The sequence below is a fragment of the Acanthamoeba castellanii genome (assembly GCF_000313135.1).
Source record: "Acanthamoeba castellanii str. Neff unplaced genomic scaffold scf7180000084608, whole genome shotgun sequence".
In the NCBI taxonomy this organism is placed as follows: Eukaryota; Discosea; order Longamoebia; family Acanthamoebidae; genus Acanthamoeba; species Acanthamoeba castellanii.
The window spans coordinates 152842-166171 of NW_004457669.1; the positions used below are offsets into that span (position 1 = coordinate 152842).

Below are 13330 nucleotides of genomic sequence, written 5' to 3' on the forward strand. Positions count from 1 at the left end.
CCGCTCTTTCGTTGTCTCTGCTAGCCCCCCCCCCTCTTCATGTTGCTGGTGCCCGGCCGGTTTGGTGAACAAAAGTGGAGACTTGTGGAATTCATACAATGACAGCTCAAAGTTGGTCGCATTCCGTAAATTTTTTAGTTCCTAAGTCTGAGTTTTCTGATTCCTGAAACAAACTGGGAACAACAGGTGGTCTACTACGGAGGCATGGACAGGACGGTGGCGGCCTCGCGCAGGTCCATGCGCCTCGCCCTGCCGATGGGGAGAGATGGGACCAGCAATCAGGGTGGTGTGGTGGCCAAACAAGTGGCTTCCTGTTGCGGAAGAACAACAAAGTGACACAGAGTGGTCCTTACAGCCAGGAGGAGTGGGCCTCGGACTGCACCACGGTCACCGGCAGGCCGCACGACGAGAGCACGCTCTGCGATGACGAGCCGACGATCGCACGCCTGGTGTCCGACACGTCGTCCCTCTTGCCAATGATGACGCTCTACACAAAAAAACCACCTTATCAGCAAACGATCATCGGGCAATGAGTCGATGGTGGTCGTAGATGGTAGGGATACCTTGGCGCCCTGCCTCTTGGCCAGCGAGCACACCTTGTCGCCAAAGTCGCGGTTCGAGCGGTAGTCGAAGCTCTTGAACTCGCAGGTCCGCTGTTGAAATCAAGGAATGCAGGAAATGCCACGCGTGTCTTGTGAGTGTCGTGCTGTGTGTTGTGTGTCGTGTTGTGTGGTGGTTGCGTACGCCTTCGTTCTTGCACAGGCGCAGGAAGTTGGAGCGGATCTCCTCGATGGGGGGACGTTCGGTCAGCGTGTCGGCGATGCGAGACTCGTAGTTGCCGTGGACCAGCAGCAGGCGGTGGTTGCGCGGCACGTTCCTGAGGGCGAAGCGCAGGGCGCGCCTCGACTCCTTCAGGTCGTCCACGCACACCACGTGCACGTTCTCCTCGCCGCCGCCACCGCCGCCTTCATACTCCTCGCGCTCGTACTTGCCCAGCCTGCCCCTGGTCCTCCCCTCGGCCCTGTCGGTCTCTCGGTTCCTCCAGCCGTACTCCTTCTCCTCGTACCTGCTCATGGTTGATGGTGATTGAAGTTGATGTTGGTGATGTTGTTGATGATGATGTTGTGATGTGGTTTGTGTGGAGTAGTGATGTGTTGCGGCAACGGGTTGGATTTTTATAGTTTGTTGGATGGAAGGTGATTGGTCGGTGGGGCATGACTGGAAGCAGACAGTGCACCAATGACAGCATGGAGAAGGGTGCCAGGGCCAATCACGAGTCGTGGAATTCGGCTGCGCAGCGGCCGCCGGCGGGCGAAGTTTGGGCGGTGTGTGCTCGAAGCGGGTGGCAGACAGTGCGTCACGTTCGACGAGCCAACACCATTTCAATTCTTCCTCTTGTCGACTAAGTTCACGTGCGGTGGTGCTTGTAAGGTCGGGCCTGGACAGAATCCCTGAGCGTCTTGGCTTTCGTCTACCCTGTGAGCCGCTACCTATGTGTACGCCACCGATCAGAGGCAGTAAGTACCAGCAGGTCGAGAACGATGAGGAGGCCTGCCAGCTTGAAATCCTCGACACCGCCGGCCAGGAGGTTTGGTGACAAGGTGGTAAGTAATCTCGTGATGGCAGCCACCTCGTGCATCAACGTCGACGAGTCGTTCTTCGAGCTGGTGTGCGAGATCCGCAAGGCGAACAGCTCTCACGACAAGGGCTCGAAGGACTGTAACAAGCCCAAGCAGCAGTGCTCCCTCTCCTAGCCACATTGACACCACACGCGCGCGACAGCTTCGGGATATAAATTCACAGGAATTGAGCAGCCAGCGAGGCTCTAGCCCTGTGCTGAGGGTGACACCAGCTCGTCGCCGAAGTAGATGGTCAGGTCGGGCCTGTGGGCAAGAATCCTCTGAGCCAGGTCTCGGCTATCGTTGACCCTGTTAGCCACCTACGTGCAATCAGAGTGAGTTTGACTGTGTCGCGTGTGTTTTGTGTGCGGTGTGCGGTGTGCCGTGTGCCGTGTGCCGTGTCGTGTCGTGTGGGCTTTTTACCTTGAGCATCCACAGCGAGGAAAAGTGCTTGATGAGCGTCACCAGGGCGTCGGAGTCGGTCTCCCCCCACTGGGTCCGCCCGTAGAGGAAGAGCTGCTGCAGCGAAGCCAGGCGCAGGTGGTCCACATGGCTGCGGCAGTCCAGGTGGAACCCCTCCAGCGAGAGCGACGTGAGCCGCGGCGCGTCGACGCTAAGCCGCCGCAGCGCGGCCGGCGGCTGCTCGGTGCAGATGATCACCAGCTCGCGCAGCCGCGGGTTGTGCTCGACCACCAGTGTAGTGAGGTTGGCCGAACAATCGAACCTGACCGTGGCCAGCTCCTGCATGTACTGCAGCACCACCTCGCTCAGGTTGTGGTAGGAGAGCGCCAGGTGCTCAAGCTTGGGCAAACCTGGGCCACTCACCTCCCATCAGTCCGTTGATGTACGCGACACGACACAACACGACACGACACCCGGGTACCCTTGAGAGTGGCTCGGCCCTTGAGGCCCGTGAAGCCGGCGAGGTCGAGCGAGCGCAGGCTGGTGCTCTTGAGCCCCTCGAGCGTGGTGACGGCGACGAGGCCGTCCATCACCAGCTCGCGCAGGTGGGGCGACCACCCGACGATGGCCTGCAGCATGGCGTCGGTGACCCCCAGGCTCGGGCCCAGGCTCAGGCTCTCCAGCCGCGAGAATGCGAAGCACGCGCGCAGTTCGGCCGTAGAGAGCAGCTGGTCGTCGGCCTCCCACTGGGCCGCGCTGATTGTCGATAAGTGGGGCCAGCCGCGCCGCATGGCAACCAGATCGGACGTCGAGAGGACTGCATCGGGCAGCCGGGCGCGCTGGAGCAGCGGCGTGCCGCGCACCAGGGCGTCCACACCGAGCCTGCCCCAGGGCTGCTGGAGCACGACCAGTTCGACCAGCCGACGGCACCGCAGGCCGGCCAGCTCGAGCGAGTCCGTGTCGTGCGGGTTGAGTCGCAGCCAGAGCGTCGTCAGCCGATCGTGGCGGATCGTGACCGGTGCTCGCGTCTCCCGGCCGGCGGCGGACGACAGCTTCACCATCACCAGCTCGAGCGTACGAAGCGAGGTGGTCGCCTGGATCGCCTTTTCCAGTGCTTGCGCCGGTTCGTCGTTGGTGGCGACGGCGGTGGTGGTAGTGATGTGGACGCGGTGGAGCGCGAGGATCTTGATGCGCAGCTGGGGCAGCTGTTGCAATGCAACGGCGGGCAGTAGGCACTCGGTCAGGGCCAGCTCCCGCAGGGTCGAGCCACGCATCAACCATACGGGCTCGGCCGGCAGGTCGACCGCGTGTAGGCGTAGCTGGCGAAGGCGCGCGGCCGACAGGCCCTGCAGGTCATCGGCGAGCCTGGGCGCTGTCAGCCGAGGCTCGTCGGGTCGGTGGGTGCCAGCCACGTAGTCGAGCTCGGTCAAGCGCAGCATGCGGCCCAGCAGGAAGCGGATCTCTTCGGTGGTGCCTGCGGCCGGGCTCACGCTGAAGCCGGTCAAATGCGAGAAGTCAAAGCCCGTGGCTGGGTCGGTTGCTGTTGGTGTTGTTGTCGACAAGACGACGAGGTCCTTGAGCAGGGCGAGGGCCTTGGACTCGAGCTGGTCGCCATCTTGGTCGCTGAGGCACGGGTAGAGGTCGAGCGGGAACGAGTGGAGGCGCGGCGCGATCTGGGTCATCAGCCGCAGACCGAGCCGCAGCTTGCTTGCGCTAGACCCGTAGTTGGCCGGCAGCCTGAGGCGGGTGAACCGGACCAGGTCCTCGCGCTCCCTGGAAACGAGCCTGCGGTTAGTGCACTGGTGTTGGGGCATTCGAAGAATGAGGCGATTGCCGGATGACGAGGGCGACAAGACAGTGTCACCTGATGAACCGCTCGACTGAGTTCCAAGACTCGCATCTGTCGACGCCGAGCGATGTGAGACGCGGTAGAGGCAGCTCACCCGGAGTACCGGATGTGCCCGGCAGCAGGTAATCCAGGAAGGGGGTGTGGGGGGCGTCGAGACTCTGTGATATTCAACATCATCAACACGACACATATGACACGCACACGACAAACACGACACACACACACGGTCCTTGGGCGCACCTCAAGGAAAGAACACGAGCTGACCAGATTGCGCATTCCTCTGGCCGACAGCATACAACAGTCGGTCAGGTCCAGCTGCCTGCGAGCGTGTCCACTCGGGAGGAATCGTAAGTAGCGTGGCATACATCCCTACGTCTCGGGGACCACGGAGTAGGTGGCAACGATACCTGAGGGCAGGGAACGCACTGAGCAGAAGGAGCGACTGGTCGGTGATGGGACAGCGCGACAGGTCGAGCTTCTCGATCGTGGCCGCAGCGGGGCTCTTGGCCAGACCCGACAGCAACTCGTCGATCCATCTACCACGGGCCGATGTGTGTGAGAGCCAACACCACCAACCCCAGCACCAATCAACGGGCAGCGTAGGTACTCGACGCCGGCTGCGTTGACGACGCGGAGGCCACAGGGCCACAGGGGCGCCGTCAGGACCAAGTCACTCCGCGAGAGCGCTGGGCTGTGATCAAATAAGAAAAAGGCTTAGGCGCACCAGGTAACTACGATGGGGGAGATACGGTCAAACCTGAAGCGGAGCGAAGTAAAGGAGGGCAGAATGCAGAGGAGGCCCAGGCGCGGGGCGTCGAGCAGCCCGCGGTTAGGGTGCTGGACCACCCTGGCAATGTGCTCGGCAACGTCGGTCGTCAGCCGTCGGCCCCAGCGCTTCCTCTTTCTTGCCAGCCTAACCCCCCCACAAATGATTATTATCTTATTTTTTTAATTATAAATATAAATTATTATTTATCATTCCGTTTTTGCTGGGCGCACCTTGCAACTGTGTCCACGAGTGGCACGTCGGCAAAGCGCGCAATCAACGCCTCCACGCACAACAGAGCCAACCCCTCTTTCATCTTCTGATTTGATCTTTTCTGTGATTTTATTTCTTGTCCCAGCTGCTGCGCCTCAGAAAAGAACACGCGCGGCCTCAGGCAAAGGGGCACACGCCCATGCCCTTCTGGACAGCGGGACGTTCGCTGATGGCGGCGATCCACCGATCGATGTTGGGGAAGTCGCCCAGCTCCTTCTTCAGGTTGTAGAACCGATCCACGCCCAACGCCCACGGGTAGATGGCCATGTCGGCGATGGTGTAGTCGTCGCCGACGACGAACTGTCGGCCCTCGAGCCGCTTCTCCAGCACCCCGAACAGGCGCTGCGACTCCTTGAAGTAGCGCTCCTTGGCGTAGGGCACGTCCTCCTTGGCGTACTTGTGGAAGTGGCCCATTTGGCCCTGTGATGGAACGCACAACACACACAACAGTTCAGTCAATGAAGCCTGTTCGGCAGAGAGCGTTGTGAAGTGTGCGATGAGCGCTGAGCGTTACGTACGAGCATGGGGCCGAAGCCGCCCACCTGCCAGAAGAGCCACTCGAGCGTCTCGGCGTGCTTGGTCGGGTCGGCCGGGAGGAACTTGCCGCTCTTGTTGGCCAGGTACAGCAGAATGGCGCCTGACTCGAACACGGGCAGCGGCTTGCCGCCGGTGCCGCCGGTCCTGTCCACGATGGCCGGAATCTTGGAGTTGGGGTTGATCGCCACGAACCTATATGGAACGAACATGGTGCCATCGTGAGCCATTGTTACCTGGTGTAGTGGTTTGGTGGTTGGGGGGGTACCAGGGTTCGAATTGCACGTTCTTGCGGATGTCTATGGTGTGGGCATCATAGGGCAGACCCATCTCCTCCAGCGCAATGCCTGGGTCACATAATGGCGGTCACGGCCTGAACGAGTCTACAGGGGTTTGTAGGGGGGGGGGTGGCTTACTGATTTTTTGTCCATTGGGGGTGGCAAGGGAGTAGAGCTGAATATCAGCTGTGCCAGTGGGAGCTTCACTCGACATGTTTGTAGGTTTGTTGTGTGCGGCCTTGTTGTGGTTGTTTGGTTTGTTGTGGGTGTTTGTTGCGTCGTTGCGTTTTATGTCCTCAGAAACCAGCGATTCGTCGACCAATCGCCGCGAAATTCGAACATCGCCATTGGCTCCTCTCTTTTCCCTTTTTTGTGTGGAATTTCACACAGCGCCGAGAGGGTCGGCTTCGGTCGAAGGCCATAAGTTAGGTAGGTTAGTTGCTATGCAGGTGTTGCAGGCAATACAACTTCGCAATCACTAACTTCTTTCCAGTCGTTCAGTTCGACCAGAGTGTTGTGTTGTGTGGTTTTGGAAAGATGCTCATTGTTGAGGTAGAGAACCAAGAGGGGATGGGGGACACCAGGGTCTGCTTGGGTGTGCTTGGTGCCGAGGAGGAGGCAAGGCGGCGGCCATGGCGGCGGCGGCGGCGGCTTACATCCACGAGCTCTCGCGGCCCTCGGACTGGACGATGGTCACCGGCATGCCGCACGACGAGAGCACGCTCTGCGACGACGAGCCGATGATGGCGCGCCTGGTGTCCGACACGTCCTCCCTCTTGCCGATGATCACGCTCTACACCACCCCCCCCCCGGCCGGGTGAGTATTATAATCCAGCTCCAGCTACAAGTAGACGGACACGGGGTTCATGAAGGGGCGGGGTACCTTGGCGTTGTTCCTCTCGGCCAGCCTGCACACCTTGTCGCCGAACTCGCGGTTGGAACCGTAGTCGAAGATCTTGAACTCGCACTTCATCTGTTGGTAAGGGGGAGAAAGGTGAAGAGGTGTTAGAAAAGGAGGTCAAAGTGGCGATGGTGGTGGTGGTGGTGGAGCTTCTCGTACGCCTTCTTCCTTACACATGCGCAGGAAGCGGGAGCGGATCTCCTCGGGCATGGCGCGTTCGCCTCCGATGCGCCCCTCGTACTTGCCGTGGACCAGCAGGAGGCGGTGGTTGCGCGGCACGTTCTTGAGGGCGAAGCGCAGGGCGCGCCTCGACTCCTTCAGGTCGTCCACGCACACCACGTGCAGCTTCTCCTCGAGCCCCATGTCCTCCTCGCCGCGGCTCCTCCTCCTCATGTTCCACTCCTCGCGGTCGATGTCGCCGTACTCCCTCCTGCCCTCGCCACGGATGCGGTTCATCTTCAGATAGTTGGTAGTAGGTTGGTTGTTGGTTGGGTGCGGTGGTGGAGGATGGGGTGGGTGTGGGTGACCTTCTTATAGTTGCCAAGAACACAGGCCATTGGTCGGCCCACAAGTGGAACTGGAGGCCCTACAACACCCTCCAGGCATTGGTTGACATGGTACAGCTCTCACCCAATCGCCAGAATTTCGAGGGCCGGGCGCTACCTGGTGCACCATGCGCCACCTTCCTCTCCATGAATTGCGGCCACAAGACGAAGAAGAGACGCGGACGAAAGTGCCAAGGTGTGTACTTTTTGGGGCGTACAGGGTTGTACTTGCTCTCTTCAAACGTTTACATAAAGTACTGGTCGTGTGCCTTGGTACTGGTCGTATGTTTGCGTGCTCCGTCTCCCCACGTCCCCCCCTACGTTGTGTGCGCCCTGTTCGCTGGATTCGCAGCAGTCGTCGAAAGTGGTCTTGTAGAGTTGTAGTGCCTATGTCTCCTCCATCAACGTCGTTCAGACTTCGGTGAAGGGCAGCGACGTGGTGAAGGGAGCAGGCCCGCTCTGGGGCGCGTTGGCCGCCGCGTTGTTGGCCGCGAGGGGCTGCTGGACCTGCTGCTGAGGCTGGGCCTGCTGCTGGGTCGTCAGCTGACCCGGGAGCTGCAGCATCGAGTGGTGGCCCGCGAGGAGCGCGAGCTGCGTCGGCAGCTGGAGCGGGGCGCCGTGGTTGGCCATCGACTGCTGCCAGGCGCCGAGGTAGTCCATCTCGCCCTCGTCGCCGGCAGAGCGGCCGCCGTGGCCGTGGTGAGCGGCGCCACCGGCCGAGCCGGCCGAGGAGGAGATCGACGACGATGATGAAGTGGAAGAGGCGTGAGTCGGGTCGGACGAAAGGTCGACGAGCTTGTTGGAGAGGCTGGAGAAGTCGCTCACGAGCCACTGGGGCAGGGCGTCGCTGGGGGCGGCGGTGGCGGCGAGCGCACCCGAACCGGGGGTGGTGGAGGCGCTGGTGCCGTTGTTGATCTTGCTGAGCTCCCACTGGCGACGCTTCTTCCTCTGGTAGGAGTTGAACTGCTGGACGTCCTTGATCATGTCCTGGAGCGTAGAGTTGTAGGAGCGCAGCTCGGTCAGTTCTCTGACCATCTCCTGTGGTATCTCCTCGAGGCACCGCTCGTCGTCGCTCGACTTGCCCAGGTCGAAGCAGAAGTCGGCCTCTTCTTCCTTGTCGCCTGCGGCGGACTCCTTGGCCTCGGCGTCGTCGGTGTGGGCAAAGGTCATCGAGTCGAGCAGCGAGTCCTTCCACGAGAGCTTGAGGTCCTCGGTGGTGTTGATGGCGATGGAGGTGAAGTCGAACTTCTTGACCGTGGTCAACGAGCTGCTGGAGGTCGAGGAGGTGGAGGTCGAAGATGATGAACTGCTGGCGGACAACGGGGTGGTCTTGCCCGCTACGCTGCCGCCCTCGAGCACCTCATCTTCGGCGACGTCGAAGTAGAAGTTCTTGGAATCGCTCTCGCCGCCGCTCTCGCAGCCCTCCCCGCTCTCGTCGAGTCGCCTCCTCCGGCCGCGCTTGAGGCCGACAGTCTCCATCTTGGCGGGCTTCTTGAGAACACGCTTCTTGCGCGGCACATCGACGCATGTGGACTCGCAGCCTGTGCGGATGCATCGACGGCAGGGGCGCTCTTCGTCACATCCTGTGAACAAAGATGGCAAGGTGAGTACGCCATTTTCAGGACAACCGCGAATGGCTAATAATCCCAGAAATTTCGACTTGAGTGATGTGAAAAATGGAAAAGTTTTGGGTGAATGGGCCGGCGCAAGCACGTACGGGCATGGGCCTTGCGGCAGCTGAAGCAGGCACGCTTGACTTGCTTGCGCTTCTTGTGGTTGGGTCCTCCATCCTCATCCTCTTGATCCGGGTTGTCATCGTAATCGTCGGGCGAAAAGCACAGATCTTCAGTCAATGGCGAAGACATATTGATTTTGTTTTGTATAGTCGATTCGATTAGATTGGTCGGAGAGTGAGGAAGAGCCGAAGAGCTGAGGATGGACACACGAAGAGCGGAAACCGGCGGGACGAAGCAGCAAGAGACAAGAAGAAGGCCAGAGCACGGCCAGGCGCGCTTTTTATACGTTGGTCGCACGCCTGTAATGAAAACTCGCAACCGGGGTGACGCAGGGAATTTTCCGAACTCCGATCACATTCCCAGCGTTCCGATTGGCAGCACATGCCCGCACTAATTAACCGCGTGCCTCGATTTTGCACCTTTTCTGCATCTTCGCCGTCTGGTTGGTCGCCGAAGGGGCACCGTACTCAAGGCGAGAGGGCGCTGGCAACGCCGTTGCTGTCCTCGGGTCGCTGTGAAGAAGAAGAAGAAGGGGCACGCGGCCCAAGGGCAGGTCCATTCACCCTCGCGTTCCTCTTTGGGTGGTGTGGCGTGCCAGCGTGAAGAGACCTGCACTTGGGCCTCTCTTCGCCACGCCGTCGCACTCTCCCGGACACTGCATCACGATGACGAGGTGCTCTGCCTCCTCGCACTCCAGATCCAGTCCATCAACGCAGCGGCCCTGATTGATGCGGTCATGAGGCTTCTCCTCGGCTGAGCCCTCTCCTCTCGTGCATGGGGGAAGGAGTGAGTCTAGGCGAGCAAGCGAAAATGCGAGGGAGGAGAGAGCAGCAGGCATGCTGATGAGAGGGTGGCACGGATGATTTGCCGCAGCTGCCCCGAGCTCACCACGCCAAGAGCTCTTCTTCTTGCTTCTCTCGCTCCGCTCCACGCCGCCGCAGCCGCCTCGCCGAAAGCCCAGCCATCCCCGCGTGCCTAACGATCATCGCTTGTTTATTGCCCACGATACCGACCCTTCAGTGCTTCCTGCCATTCTCGCAAGGGTATGACGGCCTCGGACGAATCTGTTATAGTGTTTGTGTTTGTGTGTCTGCGTGTTATGTAGCGTGATGCCACGCGGGATCAAGCCTCGGAGGCTATCCCCTTACTCGGCCGAAGGCGAAGGGCTACGCCTGGTCTCCGCCTTGGGGGAAGAAGGTCTGGCAAAGAAGAACAAACAACAACTTTGATCAGTACAAAGTCTGGTCGTGACGAGTTGATGGGCGCATGCAGGTACCCGTTGTCAGGTCGCGGAGAAGCGGCCTTGCCATTGTCCTCCTTGGCGGGAGTACGGCTCCTGTCCCTCCTGGGCGAAGGGCTCTTGCCACGGCTGGCGGAACGGTCCCTGCTGCGCCTGTCCCTAGACCTCGAACGCCTGGGCGACCTGGCCGTACGCGGTGGTGGTTCAGAGCCGCACGAAATAGAATTGGAACATACAATCTAATCGGGAGGGATCTTAGGCGTGGGGTACCTGGAGCGAGAAGGGGAACGGCTGTCCCTGCGCCTGTCCCTGGAGCGAGACCTGTCCCTCGATCGGGGCGAACGCGAGCGAGATCGGGAGCGCGAACGAGAACGGCTCCTGCTGCGGCTCCTTCCACGACGGCTGCTGCTCCTGCTGTAGGGGTGGTAGCGATCGCCACCGCGGCCCCGGCATTCGCGGGCGAAGTGGCCGACCTCGCCGCAGCTGTAGCAGGCGCGGGCAGGACCCGCGCCGCGCCTGTCCCTGGGGTCCATCCTGCTACCACCGCGAGGACCCTCACGACAGTCCCTAGCCCAGTGGCCTTCCTTGCCGCAGGAGAAGCAGCGACCCTCACCGCGATGCGAGGGTTCGACGGAAATGCGGGCACCATCGAGATCGTTGCCGTCCATTCCGCGAACAGCATCATCGGCATCGCGAGAATCTGTGGATGTGCCATCGAATTTTAATTTTTAAGAGTCCATTAGCGTTCTGACGATCGGCTGCGTAGAATCGTTAACGCCATACCGTTGTATTCGATGAAAGCGTAGCCGGCCTTCATGTCCAGACGGATGATGCGACCGTACTTGCTAAAAGCATCTTCAAGATCGCGCTCCCTCGTTCGGGAGGACAGACGACCGACGTACACCACACAATTGGAGCCGCTCATCTCTTCTTCTTCCGTCCAGGCGAGCGAATGGAGCTGGCGTCTGGAGGCCGAAGCGGGGTGGTCACGAAAAAACAAAGAAAAGTTTTGTCCGTTTGCCGCCAAGAAGCCATTCCCTGATTGGCCCACGTATCTGTCCGCAATAAAAAGAATTCTATTTTTGTATTTGGCTTGCAACCGCATCGTCGGTAGGCTTGATGTAGAAGACGCGTGGTCTGGCTGGCACTCAGGTCTCACCTCCTCTCGTGCCGTCCCGAGCTTTCAGAGGAGTCGTCTCGGCGCCGCTTCCTGTCGTCGTCCTTGTCGCGCGTAGAACGAGAAGAGGAAGAGGAGGACTCGCTGGCACGAGACTCCTCTCGCTCCCTCTTGACGCCCCGGTCGTCGCCTCCTCTTTCGCTGCTCCGTCGGCTGCTGCGGCTGCTGCTTGACGAGCTCCGGCCTCGCTCCCTCTCCCGCTCGCGCTCCCTCTCTCGATCGCGGTCTCGCTCCCTCTCACGTTCGCGGTCCCTGTCCCGCTCGGGCTCTCGCTCACGCTCGCGGTCTCGATCCCTGACGTCCCTCTCGCGGTCGGCGGGCCTGCTGCTGCTGCTGCTGTCCGAGGAGCTCCTGCTGCTCTCCCCCGCGGCGGGCCTCTCGCGCTCTCGGTCGCGGTCGCGATCGCCGCGATCACGGTCCCTGTCCCTATCGCGGTCTCGGTCGTGGTAGTCCCTATCGTCCCGGCCGCCGCCGCCGCGGTACATGTCGTCCGGGTGGTCCTTGAAGAAGGCCGGATTCAGGTGCGCACCCGGAACCGGCACTGTTCGCGCCCAAGTGACCAAATCACACCATGTTAGCCTTAACGCACGCACCGGGGGGGGGGGTCAACGTACTCATGGGGAAGAAGTCGGGTCCGTAGGGCGAGTGGCCCATGATCCCGCGGCCGCCCGCGCCGCCCCGGCCGATACCGGGCACCATTCCGCCGGGGAAGCGCACGAAGGGCACGGCGCCGGGCATGCCCGGGGGCATCGGGCCGTCGGGTCCGTACGGTCCCGGCATGAACCCACGCCCGCCCGGACCCGGTGGGTAGCCTGCCGCATGACATCAAACACCAAACACCAACAACGAGGAGCGTGAGACACAACGTCTTCCACGCACCATTCGCGCGGCTGTACGTACCGCGTCCGCCCATGGGCGGGCCTCGCGGCTGCGAGGACGGGGGCGCGTTGGGCCCCGATGACCGTTGCATGGGCGGTCGACCGCCGCCGCCCATCATGGGCGGAAGTGACGGCCCGCCTGTGGCGCATACGGATTCCGTGAGTGAGTTTCGAGTCGCGATCCCCTCTCTATTCACCGCTATAGTTTGGGCGTGCTCCTGCGCTGTACCTTTCTTCCCGGGGTTGTTGAGCTCGGCCAGCGTCTGAGGGGAGACGAAGTTGACCATCACCTGCTTGTCGTGAATCGTGCTGTAGTGCGTCGTGTCGTGTGTCGTGTGTCGTGGAAGTGAGCATGCTTGCGCCAAGCACCAAGGCACGGTGGGAGGTGGGAGCGGGGAGGGAAGGAGACACGTACTAGCCCTGGAGCTTCTCCTTGGCCTGCCGAGAGGCCTCGGCGTCATAGTACTCCACCAGCGCGTAGCCCTTCGAGCGCCCGTTCTGCTTGTTCTCGAAGAACTTGACCTGCTTTACCTTGCCAAACTGCGAACAAACGTCCTCCAGATCTTGATCGGTCGTCCACTGTGAGTCGTGTGTCGTGTGTGGTGTTAGTCGCAGCGACCGAAAAGCTTAGGGCGAAGCAATAGGCTCGGCCAACGAACCCAGGTCAAGTTGCCGATGTACAGAGCGGGCACATCCTGCGGTCCGGTGGCCGTCTCTGCGTAGCATGAACGCAAGAGCGCGTCTGTTAGTTTTTCCCTCGCATTGCCTGCGAACCGAAAGAGCAGTTGTGAAGGAGCGACGTACGGGGCTGCGGGGCACCGCCGGCGCCGCTGCCGGGGTACTGCTGCGGTGGTCGCTGACCGTACTGGCCGGGAGGCGCTCGGGCTCCCGCGTACCCATGCTGCGGCCCAACAGAGTAGGGCGGTCCGCCTTCCTGCTCGCTCGTTCCCAAAACACATACGCACGCGCACACGACACGCCAGAGAAGAGATGGTTAGTCGCACCGCCGCCACATAAGCACGAGCTCTCCGCCCATGTGCCGCTTCTCAAGCGCGAGCCCCTCCTTCGTCTATTCCCCTCGCAGTGCTAAAGAGCTGTCCGCGCGGAGGCGCAGAAGGCCTCTCTTTCCCCA

At 61.1% G+C, this 13330-nt stretch overlaps 7 protein-coding genes across 7 annotated transcripts; all 7 read right to left on the reverse strand.

Annotated features, from left to right (window-relative positions):
* Positions 1-194: 194 nt before the first annotated feature.
* Positions 195-1074, reverse strand: ACA1_075210 (cyst specific protein CSP 21, putative; the record flags this gene model as incomplete). Its single annotated transcript, XM_004353418.1, has 4 exons — positions 195-249; positions 354-487; positions 564-653; positions 847-1074. The coding sequence occupies 4 exons, from the start codon at positions 1072-1074 to the stop codon at positions 195-197; spliced, it is 507 nt and encodes a 168-aa protein (XP_004353470.1).
* A 751-nt stretch (positions 1075-1825) lies between these two features.
* ACA1_075220 (uncharacterized protein) lies at positions 1826-4952 on the reverse strand (the record flags this gene model as incomplete). The annotated part of the gene is given in 10 exon segments (XM_004353419.1): positions 1826-1939; positions 2043-2431; positions 2503-3921; positions 3974-4028; positions 4111-4189; positions 4244-4277; positions 4297-4406; positions 4478-4561; positions 4628-4783; positions 4870-4952. 10 exon segments carry the CDS (start codon positions 4950-4952, stop codon positions 1826-1828), a joined length of 2523 nt encoding a protein of 840 aa, XP_004353471.1.
* A 74-nt stretch (positions 4953-5026) lies between these two features.
* ACA1_075230 (glutathione Stransferase domain containing protein) lies at positions 5027-5935 on the reverse strand (the record flags this gene model as incomplete). Its single annotated transcript, XM_004353420.1, has 4 exons — positions 5027-5329; positions 5428-5638; positions 5712-5790; positions 5860-5935. The coding sequence occupies 4 exons, from the start codon at positions 5933-5935 to the stop codon at positions 5027-5029; spliced, it is 669 nt and encodes a 222-aa protein (XP_004353472.1).
* Positions 5936-6373: 438 nt separating this feature from the next.
* On the reverse strand, positions 6374-7078 carry ACA1_075240 (cyst specific protein CSP 21, putative; the record flags this gene model as incomplete). Its single annotated transcript, XM_004353421.1, has 3 exons — positions 6374-6514; positions 6605-6694; positions 6782-7078. The coding sequence occupies 3 exons, from the start codon at positions 7076-7078 to the stop codon at positions 6374-6376; spliced, it is 528 nt and encodes a 175-aa protein (XP_004353473.1).
* Positions 7079-7578: 500 nt separating this feature from the next.
* Positions 7579-9032, reverse strand: ACA1_075250 (fungal Zn(2)-Cys(6) binuclear cluster domain containing protein; the record flags this gene model as incomplete). Its single annotated transcript, XM_004353422.1, has 2 exons — positions 7579-8750; positions 8885-9032. The coding sequence occupies 2 exons, from the start codon at positions 9030-9032 to the stop codon at positions 7579-7581; spliced, it is 1320 nt and encodes a 439-aa protein (XP_004353474.1).
* A 1270-nt stretch (positions 9033-10302) lies between these two features.
* On the reverse strand, positions 10303-11068 carry ACA1_075260 (uncharacterized protein; the record flags this gene model as incomplete). Its single annotated transcript, XM_004353423.1, has 4 exons — positions 10303-10326; positions 10414-10557; positions 10617-10843; positions 10927-11068. The coding sequence occupies 4 exons, from the start codon at positions 11066-11068 to the stop codon at positions 10303-10305; spliced, it is 537 nt and encodes a 178-aa protein (XP_004353475.1).
* A 230-nt stretch (positions 11069-11298) lies between these two features.
* On the reverse strand, positions 11299-13234 carry ACA1_075270 (RNA recognition domain containing protein; the record flags this gene model as incomplete). The annotated part of the gene is made up of 8 exons (XM_004353424.1): positions 11299-11861; positions 11935-12132; positions 12221-12337; positions 12428-12507; positions 12614-12777; positions 12858-12913; positions 13003-13132; positions 13220-13234. The coding sequence occupies 8 exons, from the start codon at positions 13232-13234 to the stop codon at positions 11299-11301; spliced, it is 1323 nt and encodes a 440-aa protein (XP_004353476.1).
* Between the last annotated feature and the right edge of the window lie 96 nt (positions 13235-13330).